Here is a 15,366-nt window from a genome sequence, read left to right as displayed (position 1 = left end):
ATTGATTCCATCAAATCCACGTGGTGTACTGACTTGAGAAGGCATGGCATTCCTCTTGCGTATGTGAGAGATCTCATCAGTGGGTGTACTTGCAAGGTGTTCACAAGGCCCCATGGTTATAAAGGCCCATTGTTCGTTCATGGGAAGGTTCAAGAAAGAAGAGCACCCATCTTGGAGTTTACTGTAGATAGATCTCTTGTTGAGCGGAGGCTTCAAGAAATCATGCTTGAACACAGTGTTAGGTTGGGCAAGGTTCGCTCAACCAAAAAGCATGGTTTAGGGAAGACAATAGTGGAATATGCATGTCATCGCAGTGGTAGAGCAACTCGAAAGGGATCCCAAATCCGCAGGTTGCGAACGTCGAAGAAATGTGGTTGCCCTTTCAAGGTGCAAATAGAGTACAAAGACGATCTCTATGATGTCACTATACGAGTCCATGGACCACACGAGGGTCATGTACCTGGATCTCGTGCCGACTTGTATCACTTGCCCGTGCATCCAACTGTGATTGATTGTTGCAAGGATGACCTGTTTGACGTTGGGACATGTCGGCACGTTGCGAAGATGAGCCTTAGCAAGGAGCGGTTTCATTTGAAAAATGCCTCTCCATTGGATCGTGTCATTTACAGGTTCTTCATGATACCAAGGGAGGTACAGACACTATCATATCAAATTCGAACTGAAGGTATGCTACCTTCTAAGCCTTTGTCTATGGTTCTAGGTTACTTTGAGCGTCAATGTTCTATGTGTCATCCTGTTGCAGGCAAACTTTCGAAGGATGATTGGATGGCAATGTATTTGGAGGCTCTCCGTCTACGAGATCAAAACAAGGTATTTGACATATTCTCATAAACGTTTATAAGCTGTGAAAATTAGTATATCTATTTGATACTATCATCTACATGGTCTTTTAGGTACTCTATTGCCAACCATACAATCCTCATGCCATAGAGGACAAGGACAAACCATTCGTACTGATAGTCCAGGACGAATGGATGTTGCAAATGAGTAAGAGGTTCTCAAATAACAATGCTTGGGCAATCGACAGCACATTCAAGACCAATGTGTTTGGTCTTCCGCTTTATGCGGCGGTTTTACCAAACCAACATGGGGTGGGTATCCCTATTTGGTTTATGCTATGCACTAGCGACAATGGGTCAAACCAAGAGATTATGGCTTTGCAAATCACCATGAGACTAGTCCTCTCTAGGATGGGAGATATTCGCCCTGCTGCCCTGGTGATTGATAAGTCCCAGCCAGAGCTGGAGGCGCTCTCGAAGGTTGTTCTGGAAGACCCTCATTGTTGGACCACTGACTACCTTGGTGGCAACAAGCGTCAACGAGCATGCCATATTATTCTATGCTGGTTCCACACAAAGAAAGCATGGGTTGAAAATCTCTTGCCACAGGTACACCTTTTCAATACCATTTTACTTTTAAGCATTGCCTTTTTGTGAGTTCCATGAGCTTGACAGTGAGTACTTTACATGTTCTTGCGTGAACCAAGGTCCCTACAGATGAGCGCGATCATGTGTATGCCTCTTTGTCCAATCTTATGCATTGCCCTACAGAGTCGCAGTTTGATGATATGTTTGAGCAATTGCTTCATCGTTATTCCGCTCATCCGAATGTGGTCCGATACGTTACCAATGGATGGTGTGGGAAAGATTGTATTTGGCGTGCAAGATGGCCCAAGTTTGGTCGCATGTTTCCACATGGCAATGTCGACACAACAAACCTCATCGAGAGACTTTGGCAATATATCAAGTACACTCTACTTGATGCTAGGATCAACAGGTCCATTTTGGATCTGCTGCACGCCCTTGTTGGTGACTCATCGTCGGGTTCTAGAATGGGTGGATCGGCTTTGGAGTTTTTCAAGCAAAAGCAAGAGATAGGTAATGTGGTCAATTTCCTTTCTATTTGCACTTTTGACCTTTCCTTAAAACGCATTGTTGTCTTATACATGTTTTTTATGCCAGCTGATTCTGAGCGCTTCAAAGTCTATGGGTCAAGCAAGAGTCATACGGCTAGATTGGCAGCAGGGGAGAAGATTCTTCAGCGGTATGAGCAAGATCCATCCTCTCTTCAAGTCATTAACGAGGGGACCATGTTGTTTAAAATAGCAAGCACCACCCAACATGCAAAATGGTATCATGTAAGTGTACAATCAAACTACTGTGATTGCCCTGATTGGTCGACTGACTGTAAACATCTTCATGGTTTGAGGCTCATCTTGAAGAGCTATTTTCCTCACCTTCATGAGGTTCTCCCCATCATCGATAGTGCGCATGTCTTTGATGACATAAAGGAAAGACCAGGTGGCGATAAAATCACAGGATTGGAGGGATCATCTTCCGATGGTGGCGTGCAGAAAGGGGAACTCGTGTCCTCCATCGCAGACTTTAGAGACCTCCTTCAAAGGATCGAGGATGGGATTCCATCCTACACAGCGGCACAGATGGATGCTTGTATGCGCCAACTGGAAAGTGCTAAAGAGTCTCTTGTTCACATGTTCACACCACAGGAGATTGACATGCCTAAAAAGGGTGGGATCTATCAGATCCAGGAAAATGTGACACAGACGCGCCTAGGGCATGGCAAGGATCATCGTCATCGTCCAAATGAGAGGGGGGAGTCCTCATCACAACCCAAGCGTCCATCTATTACAGGCGTGTTAAGGCGCAAGCATCAACGAGGGAGGGGTCGTGTAAGGTTTAGCCCAAAACCGCGGATATATTGTCCTCATTGCTGCACCAAAACATTTTTGGTGGACCCTCTCGCAGTGTATTCATGCAATACTTGCCATGCACTACTCCCTCTATCCCTGCGGTATGCTCCTCATCCAGCGGATTCTATCTTGATCGGCAAGGCGGTGCGATTGTATGGTGAGTCTTACATTGGCACTTGTCGTATTTTGTATTGCACCTACAACAGTGAGAATGAGGAGCGTCAGTTTTCTCTCTCGTTCCCTGATGGGTCCACGATCACAAAAGTCTTGGCATCCAGGTTCAAAATGTTTGTACTGTACACATGATTCTCCATCTAATGGATAACGTTCTCCTGGATTTTATCTTGCTCTATTTGCTGGAATTAGCTAGTTTTTATGGTGGTGTTTTGGATTTTATGGTAGTGTCGTATTGGATAATTATATGATTTTACTAGTTAGAAATTAGTGTGTATATTTGGCAACACATCCAACAGGTTATTTCTTATCACTACATGTTCATGTAATCCAGATGTGACATGCTCTCATATTTAAAGAGTTGCGCAAATATTGATAGCTTAAGTTAGTAATGATGGGTGCATTGTTGGGAAGCATAGTTGACACATGTGATAAAGCAAGTTGAACCACACATCCCATGGAATAATGTAACCGCAATACTATGGTGCAATGAAATCATGAGATTAGTAGCATTAAATCGTGAGATTAGTAACATTGAATCATTGGTGACTACACAACCAAATAAGCAAATGTTTATGAGTTCAATTCATGATACTATGGTCAATTTGAGAGAGAGAGAGAGAGAGATAAGATCAATTAATGATTTCTAAACAAAGAATCCTATGGAATAATGTAATGAAGTGCTATGGTGCAATGAAATCGTTAGATTGGTAACATTAAATCGTGAGATTAGTAACATTGAATCGTGAGATTAGTAACATTGAGATAAGATCAATTAATGATTTCTATACCACACAAAGAATCAGAAAAAGTCCAAAAAGATGCATGATTTCAAAAAGAACCATGAATTCAAATCTTAGTACATGTCTGTCACAAACCAAGTTCATGACCATAAGTGAGACCATAAGTCCATGACTGCCACAATCTAGCTAAATGTCACAAATTGACTAAAACCACACAAGATCACCGCTCCAACACTCCAAGCGCCCACTGGTAAAGGTCCTCCTTCAAAGTGGTAATGTAGGTGGCATTGAACCATTTTCTAGTTAACTGCAATACAAAAAGTTGATTATGGATTGACGTATGCACACAAGACCATTCAAAGTCGCATAGCAAAAGCACTTATACCAGTATAGGCTTACCCAGTTTTTGGTTGGTTTCCCAACCACACCACCCTCGATGAGTAGTCTTATGAAAGCCATCACATAAAATCCGCAATCGACCGCATTTGTCTGTTGAGGGGCCTGCGAAAAGGGATTATAGTCATCTTTATGTTAACTTCTCTATGTTACATCTCTAAGTGTCAGTAGTACTGCCACATTCTTAGTACATACCTTAATGTGGATGAGCTTCATTTTCTCCACGTCCGATAAAAACCTTGCGCATACTGGGTCAGTACAAAGCCTTGATAGTGCAAACACGGCCCTGAAACATAGACACAAAAGAGATAAACATAATACATATGTGACACAACGTAAAGCATGGGTGCATATAGAATGTTACGATACCTGTGCACATAAGGTAGACATGCCGTGAAATCAGTGTACTCCAAGGAGTCAAGGCATAGGATGGCTCCATGATCTTGAGGTAATTTTTCAACCCTTCTTAGCAAAGGGTTGAAGACCACAAAAAGAGACCAATGTGACCTGCACATCAAAGAATGCTATTAAAACTAGCGCATCAAAGGGCTATGATAAAGCATTTACAATAAGTATGCATAAAGGGACTACTAACCTCTCAAGCACAGGCAGAAAGATAAAGGTGGACATCGTGGGATCACAACTATCAAAGTAATTCCTCAACGAAACACTATCGTCTTGTGGCTCAACCATACTGATGTATGGAAACCACAGACTATCCACAAAGCATACATCATGGACGTGCTCTCTCGGCATCAAATACTCCATCCAACTATGAAATAACCATAACCATAAAATACACATAACAATAACCATAACCATAAAATAACAAGAACCATAATCATAAAATAACAATAACCATAACCATAAAATAACCATAACCATAACAATAACAATAACCAACTATGAATAAAAGCACAAATTAGTTCAGTAGAACAACAAAACCCCTAGTCCTAATCATCAGGCAACAACCAATAGAGCTATAACTAGTTTAACAAACTTACATGGCGAACAAATTCATGGTACGGGTGGATGCCTCCTCCACGCACCGCAATGCATCCAACAAAGCCCGGTCGACATCCACACGGAGCTTTGAGCATAGAGACACGAACTCGATATTTGCGGAAGTCTCTAACCTAAAATAATACCAAAAAACAACCACACACAATGCAACCAATCACAAGTACAAGAAATACAACACAATGAAAGCATTGGATTTAAAAAAAACGCACCTTGAGGTGGCACTTTTTTGCCCCTTCATCTTGGCAGGAGAGCAATTCACCTTGGCGTCAACCGAATTGCATCCAATGGTGAATATGCAATGCGAAGCGTCACTTGGATACTCAAGAGGGGAGGAGATGGTGATAGGGGTGGGTCGAGGTGATAGGAGGAGCGACGTGAAGGGCTTACTCCCCTCGCCCTACAATGCCATAACAATAACCATAAACAATGCCATAAACATAATATACATAACAATAACCATAAACGTAAAATACACATAAACAATAACCATAACCATAAAATACACATAACAATAACCCTAAACCCTAAACAATGCCATAACCATAAGCATAAACATAACCATAAACATAGCCATAAACACAACAAACATGCCCATAAACATAACCATAACCCTAAACATAGCCATAAACACAACAAACATGCCCATAAACATAACCATAACCCTAAACATAGCCATAAACACAACGAACATGCCCTTAAACATAACCATAACCATAAACAATGCCATAACCATAAGCATGAACATAACCATAAACATAGCCATAAACATGTCCATAACCATAAACATAGCCATAAACACAACAAACATGCCCATAAACATAACCCTAAACCCTAAAAAATGCCATAACCATAAGCATAAACATAACCATAAACATAGCCATAAACACAACAAACATGCCCATAAACATAACCATAACCCTAAACATAGCCATAAACATAACCATAAGCATAACCATAAGCATAACCATAAACATAACCATAAGCATAAACATAACCATAAACATGCCCATAAACATAACCATAAGCATAAACAAAACCATAAACATAGCCATAAACACAACAAACATGCCCATAAACATAACCATAACCCTAAACATAGCCATAAACATAACCATAAGCATAACCATAAGCATAACCATAAACATAACCATAAGCATAAACATAACCATAAACATGCCCATAAACATAACCATAAGCATAAACATAACCATAAACATAGCCATAAACACAACAAACATGCCCATAAACATAACCATAACCCTAAACATAGCCATAAACATAACCATAAGCATAACCATAAGCATAACCATAAGCATAAACATAACCATAAACATGCCCATAAACATAACCATAAGCATAAACATAACCATAATGCCCGTAGCCATAAACAATGCCCATAGCCATAAACATAAACAATGCCATAACCATAACCTTAAACAATAACCATAATAAGCTACACAACCAACAATGCCATGACCAGAACCATAAGCATAAACGATTACCATAACCATAACCTAACTACACAATGCCCATGAACTATACAATGCCCATAAACAATAACCATGAACGTAATTCTAACCACACAATGCCCATAAACTAACCTGAACCATAACCATAACCAAAAGCCACAAAATTGTGAAAAACTAACCTGGGAGTCCATAACATCGCCGGTGGATGGAGGACCAGCCTGCAATAAGCTATCCAAGTCCATCTGGGAGTTTCGCTCCACTATTTGCAACTCCGCATGGTGGTCCAGGACCTGACCCTCATCATCAATATGGGGCACATCCTCCTCATCTCGTGTGCGAGGTCGTTTCTAAAAAAAGCAACGTGTGAGTGTATTTACATATTTAAAAAATGATAAACTTAAGGCCAAGGTAATTAAATTGCATTTGCATATGACACTACAGAAGAACAAACAATATTAGGTTAGAGACTTACATGTTTTTGGTACCCATCCGCTATTCGACTCTGCGTTCTCCGCACACGCTCATCTCGTTTGGAGTCATATTTGCTCATTTGTCTATTCACAAATGCCTCCACATACTCCTGCCTGTCCATGGTACGCTCAGCATCTTCGAGTAAGTCCCATAATGAGCTCGCTCTAGCATGCTGAGTCTTCTCATACTTACTTCGGGCCAAACTCAGCTTTCGTTCAAGGTTAGAGAAACGAGACTCTGCCTGGCGGTGCCAAGCACCAACAGGATGACTAGCATGTTGTGCGCCTATGGGACGGCCAGTCTTTCGACATGGAATATCGTAATGGATACCATGCTCATCCTTCAGATGCTGTATCATCCTTGCCCGTCTCTTAATGTTGACATGTCTTTTCGGACAAAGAATGTCAACACGGCATTGACGGGCAAGAGACCCATCCGCTAGTGTGATCTCAATGTATGGTGGGTTTTCCTATGCAAAGTGACATTCTATTTATAAGTATCACATCTTAGGAGTATGCTTACTAACAACGGAAAGTAGGATAAACACTTACCTGGGAGTAGCTCGGCACTTCTCTTTCAAAGGATGTCTGAGACGCGCCTGTGGCCCGAGCCCCTCTACGAGTACGTCGAGGAGATGATGCAACCTAAAAAAAAAGAAACGGAGGTACACAATATGTGAGAAATAAAAAATGAACGTTAAGAAAACCCTAAACAAATATTAAAAAGGGCATCTTACTCTGGTATTTTTTCGTGAATGGACATCCGACGAAGAATGGCTGCGAGTGCGTGGAGCCATTTGCCAGAGGTGAAAGCGTGCGCACCTACTCGTAACCATTGGATAATCCATGTAACAAAACAACAAAAAGTGAGAAGTTGATAACCATTGGATGATCCATAAAAAAATATAGAATATGCTCGATGAAAAAATATAGAAGTTGATAACCTACTAAACTTTTGTGGACATGCTTGATGAAAGACCAAATATAGAATATGTCATGATTTATAACCAATGGTGGATGCCACATCCAATCTAACGATTAGATGTGTGTTCAATTTAGTAACAATAAAAAAGCTCTATTCAAAAAATTGGTAGAGTATCAACAATTCTTCACCAAGCTATCACGTCACTACAACACTTCCAAGTACTAGTGCCTTGCCTTATTATTCCTAGTGCAAATATATATTTTGACATTGTAACATGGTTATTGGGCTTCTTATAGGATTCCAATCAATAATTTTTGCGAAGGATTGAGACTCAACACATTCATACCATTCCCAATACTCGCCAAATTTGACCTATATAGAGTGCTTTGCAAATGTATAATTGCCAAATTTGACCATTTAGTAGATTTTGGGGCATGGAAAAAGCTAAAAGTGATGATCGGTGGGCTTGAAACTACATCAAGGATAGTCTCATTAATGTAGCTGGAACCAAGTTTGAGGTTCTACAACCACATGTAATTGGCAAGGGTATTATCTCTTGCCCAAACTTTAGAGAAGTAGAGCTAATTTATTGTGGTGTACCAATAGCTACTTAAATCTAAGACCATTAATTTTCTTAGAAAAACAAAAAGGAAAGCAGTGCTTGAATAATTAAATTATGAAAACATGTAGTTGTGACCTCTTCAAAGCTTGAGCCCAAAACCACTTTCACAATTTGCACATGCATCATAGTTTATCTTAGAAACTTGAATTTGATTTAGCTTTCCTTTTTGGTTATCTTAAATTCTTAGTGCAACCCATTCTCCACAAAGTGGCATGGTTCAAAAGAGGTTGAATGCTAAGTGATGATTGTAAGCTTAGTGACATAAATAGAGTTGTAACTCCCTTTGTTATTCTCACATTCATTTATTGGGTTCATATTTATGTTAGCCACAGTAAACATTATACATCAATCGAATATACAAGCTTAAAGGAAATGCATGCATGATTATCACACTTAGGCGCGGACACGTATCAGACAGAGCACATATGGTTATTGCAAAATGATTGCGACAGAGCACATATGGTTATTGCAAAATGATTGCGACGTTAGCAACCTAGATAATAATCAACAAAATCTTCCAACAGGAGTTATGCATCCAAAGAGCATTATTTAGAGATTGTTGTGAAATATTACAAAAGGATTGAGCCTGAGACGGGAGATAGTGCCTCCCACACACGCGTCACGCTGATGAAGACGATTGGGCCGTGGGAGATGTTGCAACCTCTTGAGTCACGGTCACACTGCAGCCTCCTGAGTCAGGGTCTCACCGACTGTGGGAGGAATGAAGGCGGAGGTGCATACAAGACGGAGGCGCATACAAGACGGTGGATAAAGACCAGCACGCATCCGAATGGGCATGGGATGCGCACTCTGGGAGACACAATCGTGGACTTGGGAGTTGCTGACGTGGATGAAGACCAGCTCGCGTCCGAATGGGTCCGAGGGTGGGTCTCGAAACACCCGAACCAACCGCCGAGTTGGTATGAAGCCACCGAGCTGGGAGGCAACCAGCCGCAGAGAGCCGAGGGAGTTAGTCGTCGGCTGGGAGCTCACGAGGCCATTCGTGCGCTGATGGATGTGCGCAGGGTGGTGGGAGCTCGCTGGGCGGGAGCTCGCTGGGCGGGAGCCGCAGGGTGCTGGGAGCTTGCTGGGCGGGAGGGATGAACCCCGTGGTGGTTGAGCCGCAGGGTGGTGGGAGCTCGCTGGGCGGGAGCTCGCTGGGCGAGGGCCGTCGTGTGCTGGGAGTGAACCGCAGGGCGGGAGGCAGAGCCGCAGGGAGCCGCAGGGTACGAGAGAGAGGGAGAGCCGCAGGGTACGAGATAACCGCAGGGCGGGAGGGAGAGCCGCAGGGAGCCGCAGGGCACGAGAGAGAGAGAGCCGCAGGGAGCCGCAGGGTATGAGCCGCAGGGATGAGCCGCAGGGTGGGATAACCGCAGGGCGGGAGGTGATCTGGCACTTCGCATGTTCCCAGGGGTTGATAACACCCTGATCAACGGCGGCGGCACATTCTGCGGGGCCCTCCAATAATGAGGTGTTAAGGCGCTCCAGTTCGCATGCCGGACACGTAGGAGACTGCCAATCAACGGCGCACTTTTCCGGGGAGGTCTGGTTTATGATCTCGGGCGGGACGACCAATTGAGGATGGGTTTAATCCTCGTGGGATCAACGATGGCGCATGGTCGTGAGGAGGGGGATCAACGTGAGCCGTTGATCCCAACTCCCCGAGGTCATTATGACCCCGTGGGAGTTAGTGTTGAGGGGGGGGGGGGGGGGGTTTTGTGCGGAACCGAGATAGTTGACGATGCATACGCATGGGAAAAGGACGTCGGCACGGATGTTGCCACGCGCAAAAAATCTCAAAACGTGGGCGTTCGTGCGAAAACACGCGAAATGGTAAAACACGATTTACAAAAAAATTAATAACAATAAAATCAAACACAGAATGGATTAAAGAAAAAAAGGAAAAAGAAGTCGGACGATGAGAAGAAGATGGTAGAAAAATGGAATGGAAGGTCGGGGGACAATTCAAGGCGTTCACATGGAACAAAGGCAAAAAACGGGCCTAGAAACACACACAAAAGTTAATATCAGTAAATCCATTGGTCAAAACGAAGGGCAAATGAAAGGAAAATTTGCTGAAATGATGTTGCAGACTAGGTTGTCACATGAGGATGCAGTTCCGATAGGGATAAGACCCGTTTGCATGTAAAATATAGATAAAATGCACCCAAAAATTTAAAAAAAATTAATACGCAAGAATATGTCGATTGAAACCAAGCGTAGTGAAAATGAAAAATATCTGTCTGAAGATATTAGACAAGATAGATAGGGTTAAACGTGGCTTCGGGTGGTAGGACATGTTCGCATGGAAAAAATGGCAAAAACACAAATAAAAATGGAATCAAATATTAAGATGAGAAAATCCTTGCATCAAAATGGAGGGCAATGAAAAGAGATAATGTCAGGGGAAGCTTGTGGGATAGAGTTGTCAAGTCAAACTACAGTTCGAGTGGCATTAGGAGACGTTCACATGGGAAAAATAGAAAAAAAGAGCACAAAAATACACGACAAAATTAATTAAAGAAAATTTGTGTGCCGAAATAGGATGAGAAAAAAGGAACATTGTGCAAGGAAGCAAGCTGAATAGGGCGATTCAATGAGAATTGAATTCCAAGGTGCTTAGGATAGGTTCACATGGAAAAACGATAGAAAATACAGGCAAAAATACTCAAAAATACGGAAAATTTAATAACAGACAGTACATCAAAACAATGGCAATAAAAAGAAAAAATATCAAGGGAAAGGTATAGGTCAAGGCTATATGATCAAATCACTATTTTGAAGGAAAAAAGTTACGTTCACATGGAAACACATGAAATTAGCAAAAAATTCGTTAAAAATTAATAACTCATGATCCGTGGCGCGAAACAAAGGACTGTAAAAGGAAATGTGGCTAAGTCAAAGAAACAAATATGGTTGTAAGGTCAAATTGTAATTTTGGTGAACGTAGGGTGCGTTCACACGAAAAAGCGACAAAATAAAGGAGAAAGGCAAACAATCAAGGAGCAACCCCAAGATGGGTTGAAAAGATTATGGGTGGGTGGGGAATGAACTCCAACAAGGCAGGACTAAGACGTGGTATGCTCAAATCATCTCATAGGGAGGTTTCCAGGAGGGTATGCACAACAGATGTGCAGGGATGCATTACCACACTTAAGACCTTAATAGATTAGATTAACGCTGCAATAGGGGCCTACACTTTATCATAACCCATACAAGATGTCCCCACACTTAAAACGTGACTGACTCGTAAAATCAAAAGGGGTAGGGTTAGAAAAACTTGGCCGGATTTTTTGATAGTCAAGGGAAATTGTTGTTGTCGCCTAAAGGATCGTAGTCGTAGGTAGGAGGTACTTGGGTGCACCACATCACACTCACCCTAGCATGGCAGGGACCATGCAACAGCACCCAGGGAGGTAGCTTTATTGATGGAGCGGTGGTTAGGTTGTCAATGGCAAGGTATCCATCACTCAGTCTCTCATCGACAGTCACTCATGTTGAAATGATAGATAAGTCACTCGCCCCATGGCATGCATCAATCAAAGAATAATGATTGAAACCCATAGCTCCCTTCGCTTTAGAAATTGATAAAAGGAATGGTTCAAAGGGAGTATGCCAATGTGTACAGTTGATGGTGCATTAGTGCATCCCAATCCATTTGGCATAGGTGCAAGAAGGAAGACCAGGGAGCCTTATCGTGTAGTGCATCAAACTGAATGAGGTGTATCATGATGGCGGAGGAGACCCGTCCCATATGTGCATAGGGAAATGTGAATGTACCTATCTCCAAGTGTCAGAACTTCCCTAAATCCTCACCTCTCAGTTAATAAAATGGGAAATCCATCACACTCAGCCCCCCCTTTGTCTCACTCTCTATTGATAATTACAGGAGGGAGGGCAACTGAGTTTCTCACATCCCGTTGATTGAATCCTCATTGCCGCTTGTATGAAGATTGTATGCCTTTGTGTGCAATTGATGGTGCAATAGTGTAACCCACCTTGTGTTGGCATATGGTGCGAGAAGGAAGGCCATGGAGCCTTATAGTGCCATGCATAGGAACAATTTTGTGCTTTGTGCATTGAGAGGCCCGTCCCGTGCATGCAACACTCCATTCACACATCTCACATCTCTATTGGATATAAAGGGCAAGGACTGGTCACTCACCCCACCCTTTGTCTCATGCTCTGTTGATGATTACAAAGGGCAACCCATACTCACATCCCCATCTGGGTAGGATGATAGCTCAAATCACTCTAGGTTTATCGATGGAGATTGGCTTCCTTTGGTTGATAATGTTAACTTATATCAGTTGATGAAGAGGCGTACCCATGGAGGTAGCTAACAAGTCTCCGGTACTTGGATTGCATATTGGAAATATCGTCCATTGAAGGAAGTAAAAGCACTGATGGGGTTACAAGATTCAGTGCACCAACGGAGGCGACTTTAAGGGTGTGTGCCACCTTTTCTTAGAACAAAGCCTGCTATGACAAGGAATTTCATCATTTTTCCCAATAGCAGTTTTGATTATAATTGTTTTCTTATCTTTTCTTTTACCCTACTCTCAAGGGTGTTTCCACATTTTCTTGAAGAATAGGTCGGCATGACATGGACCGAAGTCTTTTCTCCCATGACTAATATATGGTTTTTTTTTCTTTTTTTTATTGCTTCTTTTAAAAGAGGAGAATGGTAGGAGCACCATGTATTAGAACCATCCTCGTCAACTCTACTGGATCAGATGGAAAGGAAGCCAAGGAGGAGTGAAAGGTGACTGTGAGGGACTAACAGAATGAAGCCACATCATCATGATCAGCAAGAGGGCTATCATGAGCATTAGGTAAAGCCATATTGACTGTCATGCAAGGAATGAGGGAGCTATTGGTGGTGATTTTCAGGATCCCTAGGGAGGGTAATACATCTTGAGGCAGTAGCCATTAATCAAGAAGGGAAAATCAAAAGCATGGACTGTTCGGATTTGGACTGAGCCATTAGGGTTGACGGCAAGTACCTTATAGGGGCCCATCCATCATTGGTGAAGCTTGCCCGGAAACTTGTCAAATCGCGAATCATAAGCAAGGACTAAGTCTCCTTCCTTGAACTCCTTTTGCTTGATAAAGCTATCATGATAGGCCTTTCTGCAAGCTTACGTGGCTTCCATACACTGTAGGGCCATCCTACGAGTCTCATCTAGACATTCCAAGTGCAAGAGAGGGCGTTGTAGGGACTCCTCATCTCCCAAGAGTTCTTTGATAGCCATGCGCAAAGAGGATAGCTCGAGTTCAACAGGGAAGATGTCTTTTGTACCATATACTAGTTGGAAAGGGGTTTGTCCTGTAGCAACCTTATGGGAGGTTCTATATGCCTAGAGAGCCTTTGCAAGTCGATCATCCCAATCATAATGATGTGCGGTAATTGTTCTTGTTAGGATCGAGTAGAGGATGCGATTGGTAACTTCGACTTGGCTGTTGCCTCTAGGGTAGTAGGGTGTGGATTTACGATGGCATATCTTGTACAGATTTGTCAATTCAAGGGAACCACCAAAATAGGTGATGATGTTCTCATACAGGAACATGGCAAAGGCTCTACAAACGGTCAACAGAGGGTAAACAGAAGGCATAAGAAAGTCTTCAGCTCACTTAAATCACTCAAACCTATCAAGAATCAATCAAAAAGCTTTCAAACACTCTCAAACTTCATCAATCATTATTCTAACCCCTCATATAGAAGAAAAACAAAACAAAATAGAATGTGAACATGCACAATCAGACATTAACAGAACATGTCAAAACATCACATCTCATTATAAAACATCATGAGCTTTCAAAACATAGTCAACCTCATCCAAATCACTCCTAAACACTTCCAAAACAACTAAACATCACTCAAAATCCATAAAAAATCAACCATTTAGTCCTCAAAAACAACAAAATTCAACCAAAAAATCAAGTCATTTCAACCCTCAATAATGTTTTGTTTTCTTTATCAAGGTTAAACGAAGGGATTTGTCCTTTTTCACAAAAGGGTTGTTTGGATTGGAGATTATCATGGCATAATAATCTCCATTAAAGAGTGCCATCTACTTAAAGCATTTAATGTTTTAATGCTTTTGAATATAGCAAGACTTAAACGTGCAACCATTAGATTAAAAGTCAAATCCTCTACCAAAATTGAGCTATATAACTAAATATTATTATATTATTACATTATTATTAATATTAATTAAAAGAGAGATTTCTATGTGGTAACTAAACAAAAAACAACTTTGATGCAAGTATTTCTTTGATTTTTCGTTTCAAAGGGATGTTTGGCAATGAAATTACGATTTTCACAGAAATTGCTTAATGAAAGAAAGCTTAAGACAACAATTAGACAACATAACTTATGAATACTGGAAATATTTAACCCAAAAGTCTTAATTATATTTGTTTTAAACTAATCCAATTCTTGCCATTGCAAGCATTATAAGAAATGGGAATTAATGAATGCAAGCTATACAAGAATTGCTTGAAATAAAGGCTACAGCTACATGGAAAATATAAAAAATAGGAATTTTCTTAAAGTAACGGCTGGAACAACCAAAAAGACTAGAAATTTGCATAAAATAATGATTTAAGGTGAAAATACTAAGTGTAATATAAAAAATACATGGCACCCAACTTACATTGGAATACAATTCATTAGAAAATGATAATCCTAAGTAATTAAAGCATAAACCAATAACCAATAGTAATTGATTTTATTCCTTCGTGAAGGTTGTGATAAACCATAAAGCGTGACTTGTTTAAGCATCATAAATGGCTATGGATACTAGAAAC

The 15,366-nt window shown here is 41.5% G+C and overlaps 3 protein-coding genes across 3 annotated transcripts; 1 reads left to right on the top strand and 2 right to left on the bottom strand.

Moving 5' to 3' along the window:
• The first annotated feature begins 200 nt into the window (after window positions 1-200).
• LOC148031825 (uncharacterized) lies at window positions 201-3,037 on the top strand. Its single transcript, XM_087685611.1, has 5 exons — window positions 201-685; window positions 764-831; window positions 915-1,409; window positions 1,508-1,898; window positions 1,983-3,037. The coding sequence occupies exons 1-5, from the start codon at window positions 223-225 to the stop codon at window positions 3,035-3,037; spliced, it is 2,472 nt and encodes an 823-aa protein (XP_087541737.1). The 5' UTR covers window positions 201-222.
• An 831-nt stretch (window positions 3,038-3,868) lies between these two features.
• LOC148031824 (ubiquitin-like-specific protease 1C) lies at window positions 3,869-4,674 on the bottom strand. The gene is made up of 5 exons (XM_087685610.1): window positions 4,640-4,674; window positions 4,414-4,551; window positions 4,240-4,330; window positions 4,048-4,149; window positions 3,869-3,955 (listed from the first exon to the last, which is right to left on the bottom strand). Exons 1-5 carry the CDS (start codon window positions 4,672-4,674, stop codon window positions 3,869-3,871), a joined length of 453 nt encoding a protein of 150 aa, XP_087541736.1.
• LOC148031823 (uncharacterized) lies at window positions 4,647-7,803 on the bottom strand. The gene is made up of 5 exons (XM_087685609.1): window positions 7,744-7,803; window positions 7,559-7,651; window positions 7,009-7,476; window positions 6,716-6,883; window positions 4,647-4,816 (listed from the first exon to the last, which is right to left on the bottom strand). The coding sequence occupies exons 1-5, from the start codon at window positions 7,801-7,803 to the stop codon at window positions 4,778-4,780; spliced, it is 828 nt and encodes a 275-aa protein (XP_087541735.1). The 3' UTR covers window positions 4,647-4,777.
• Between the last annotated feature and the right edge of the window lie 7,563 nt (window positions 7,804-15,366).

Source organism: Lygodium microphyllum, chromosome 9 (assembly GCF_053477565.2).
Source record: "Lygodium microphyllum isolate KBCC chromosome 9, Lygodium_microphyllum_v1.1.10, whole genome shotgun sequence".
NCBI lineage: Eukaryota > Viridiplantae > Streptophyta > Polypodiopsida > Schizaeales > Lygodiaceae > Lygodium > Lygodium microphyllum.
The sequence above is the reverse complement of the archived record's forward strand: the minus strand, read 5'-3'. Positions and strand labels throughout refer to the sequence as shown.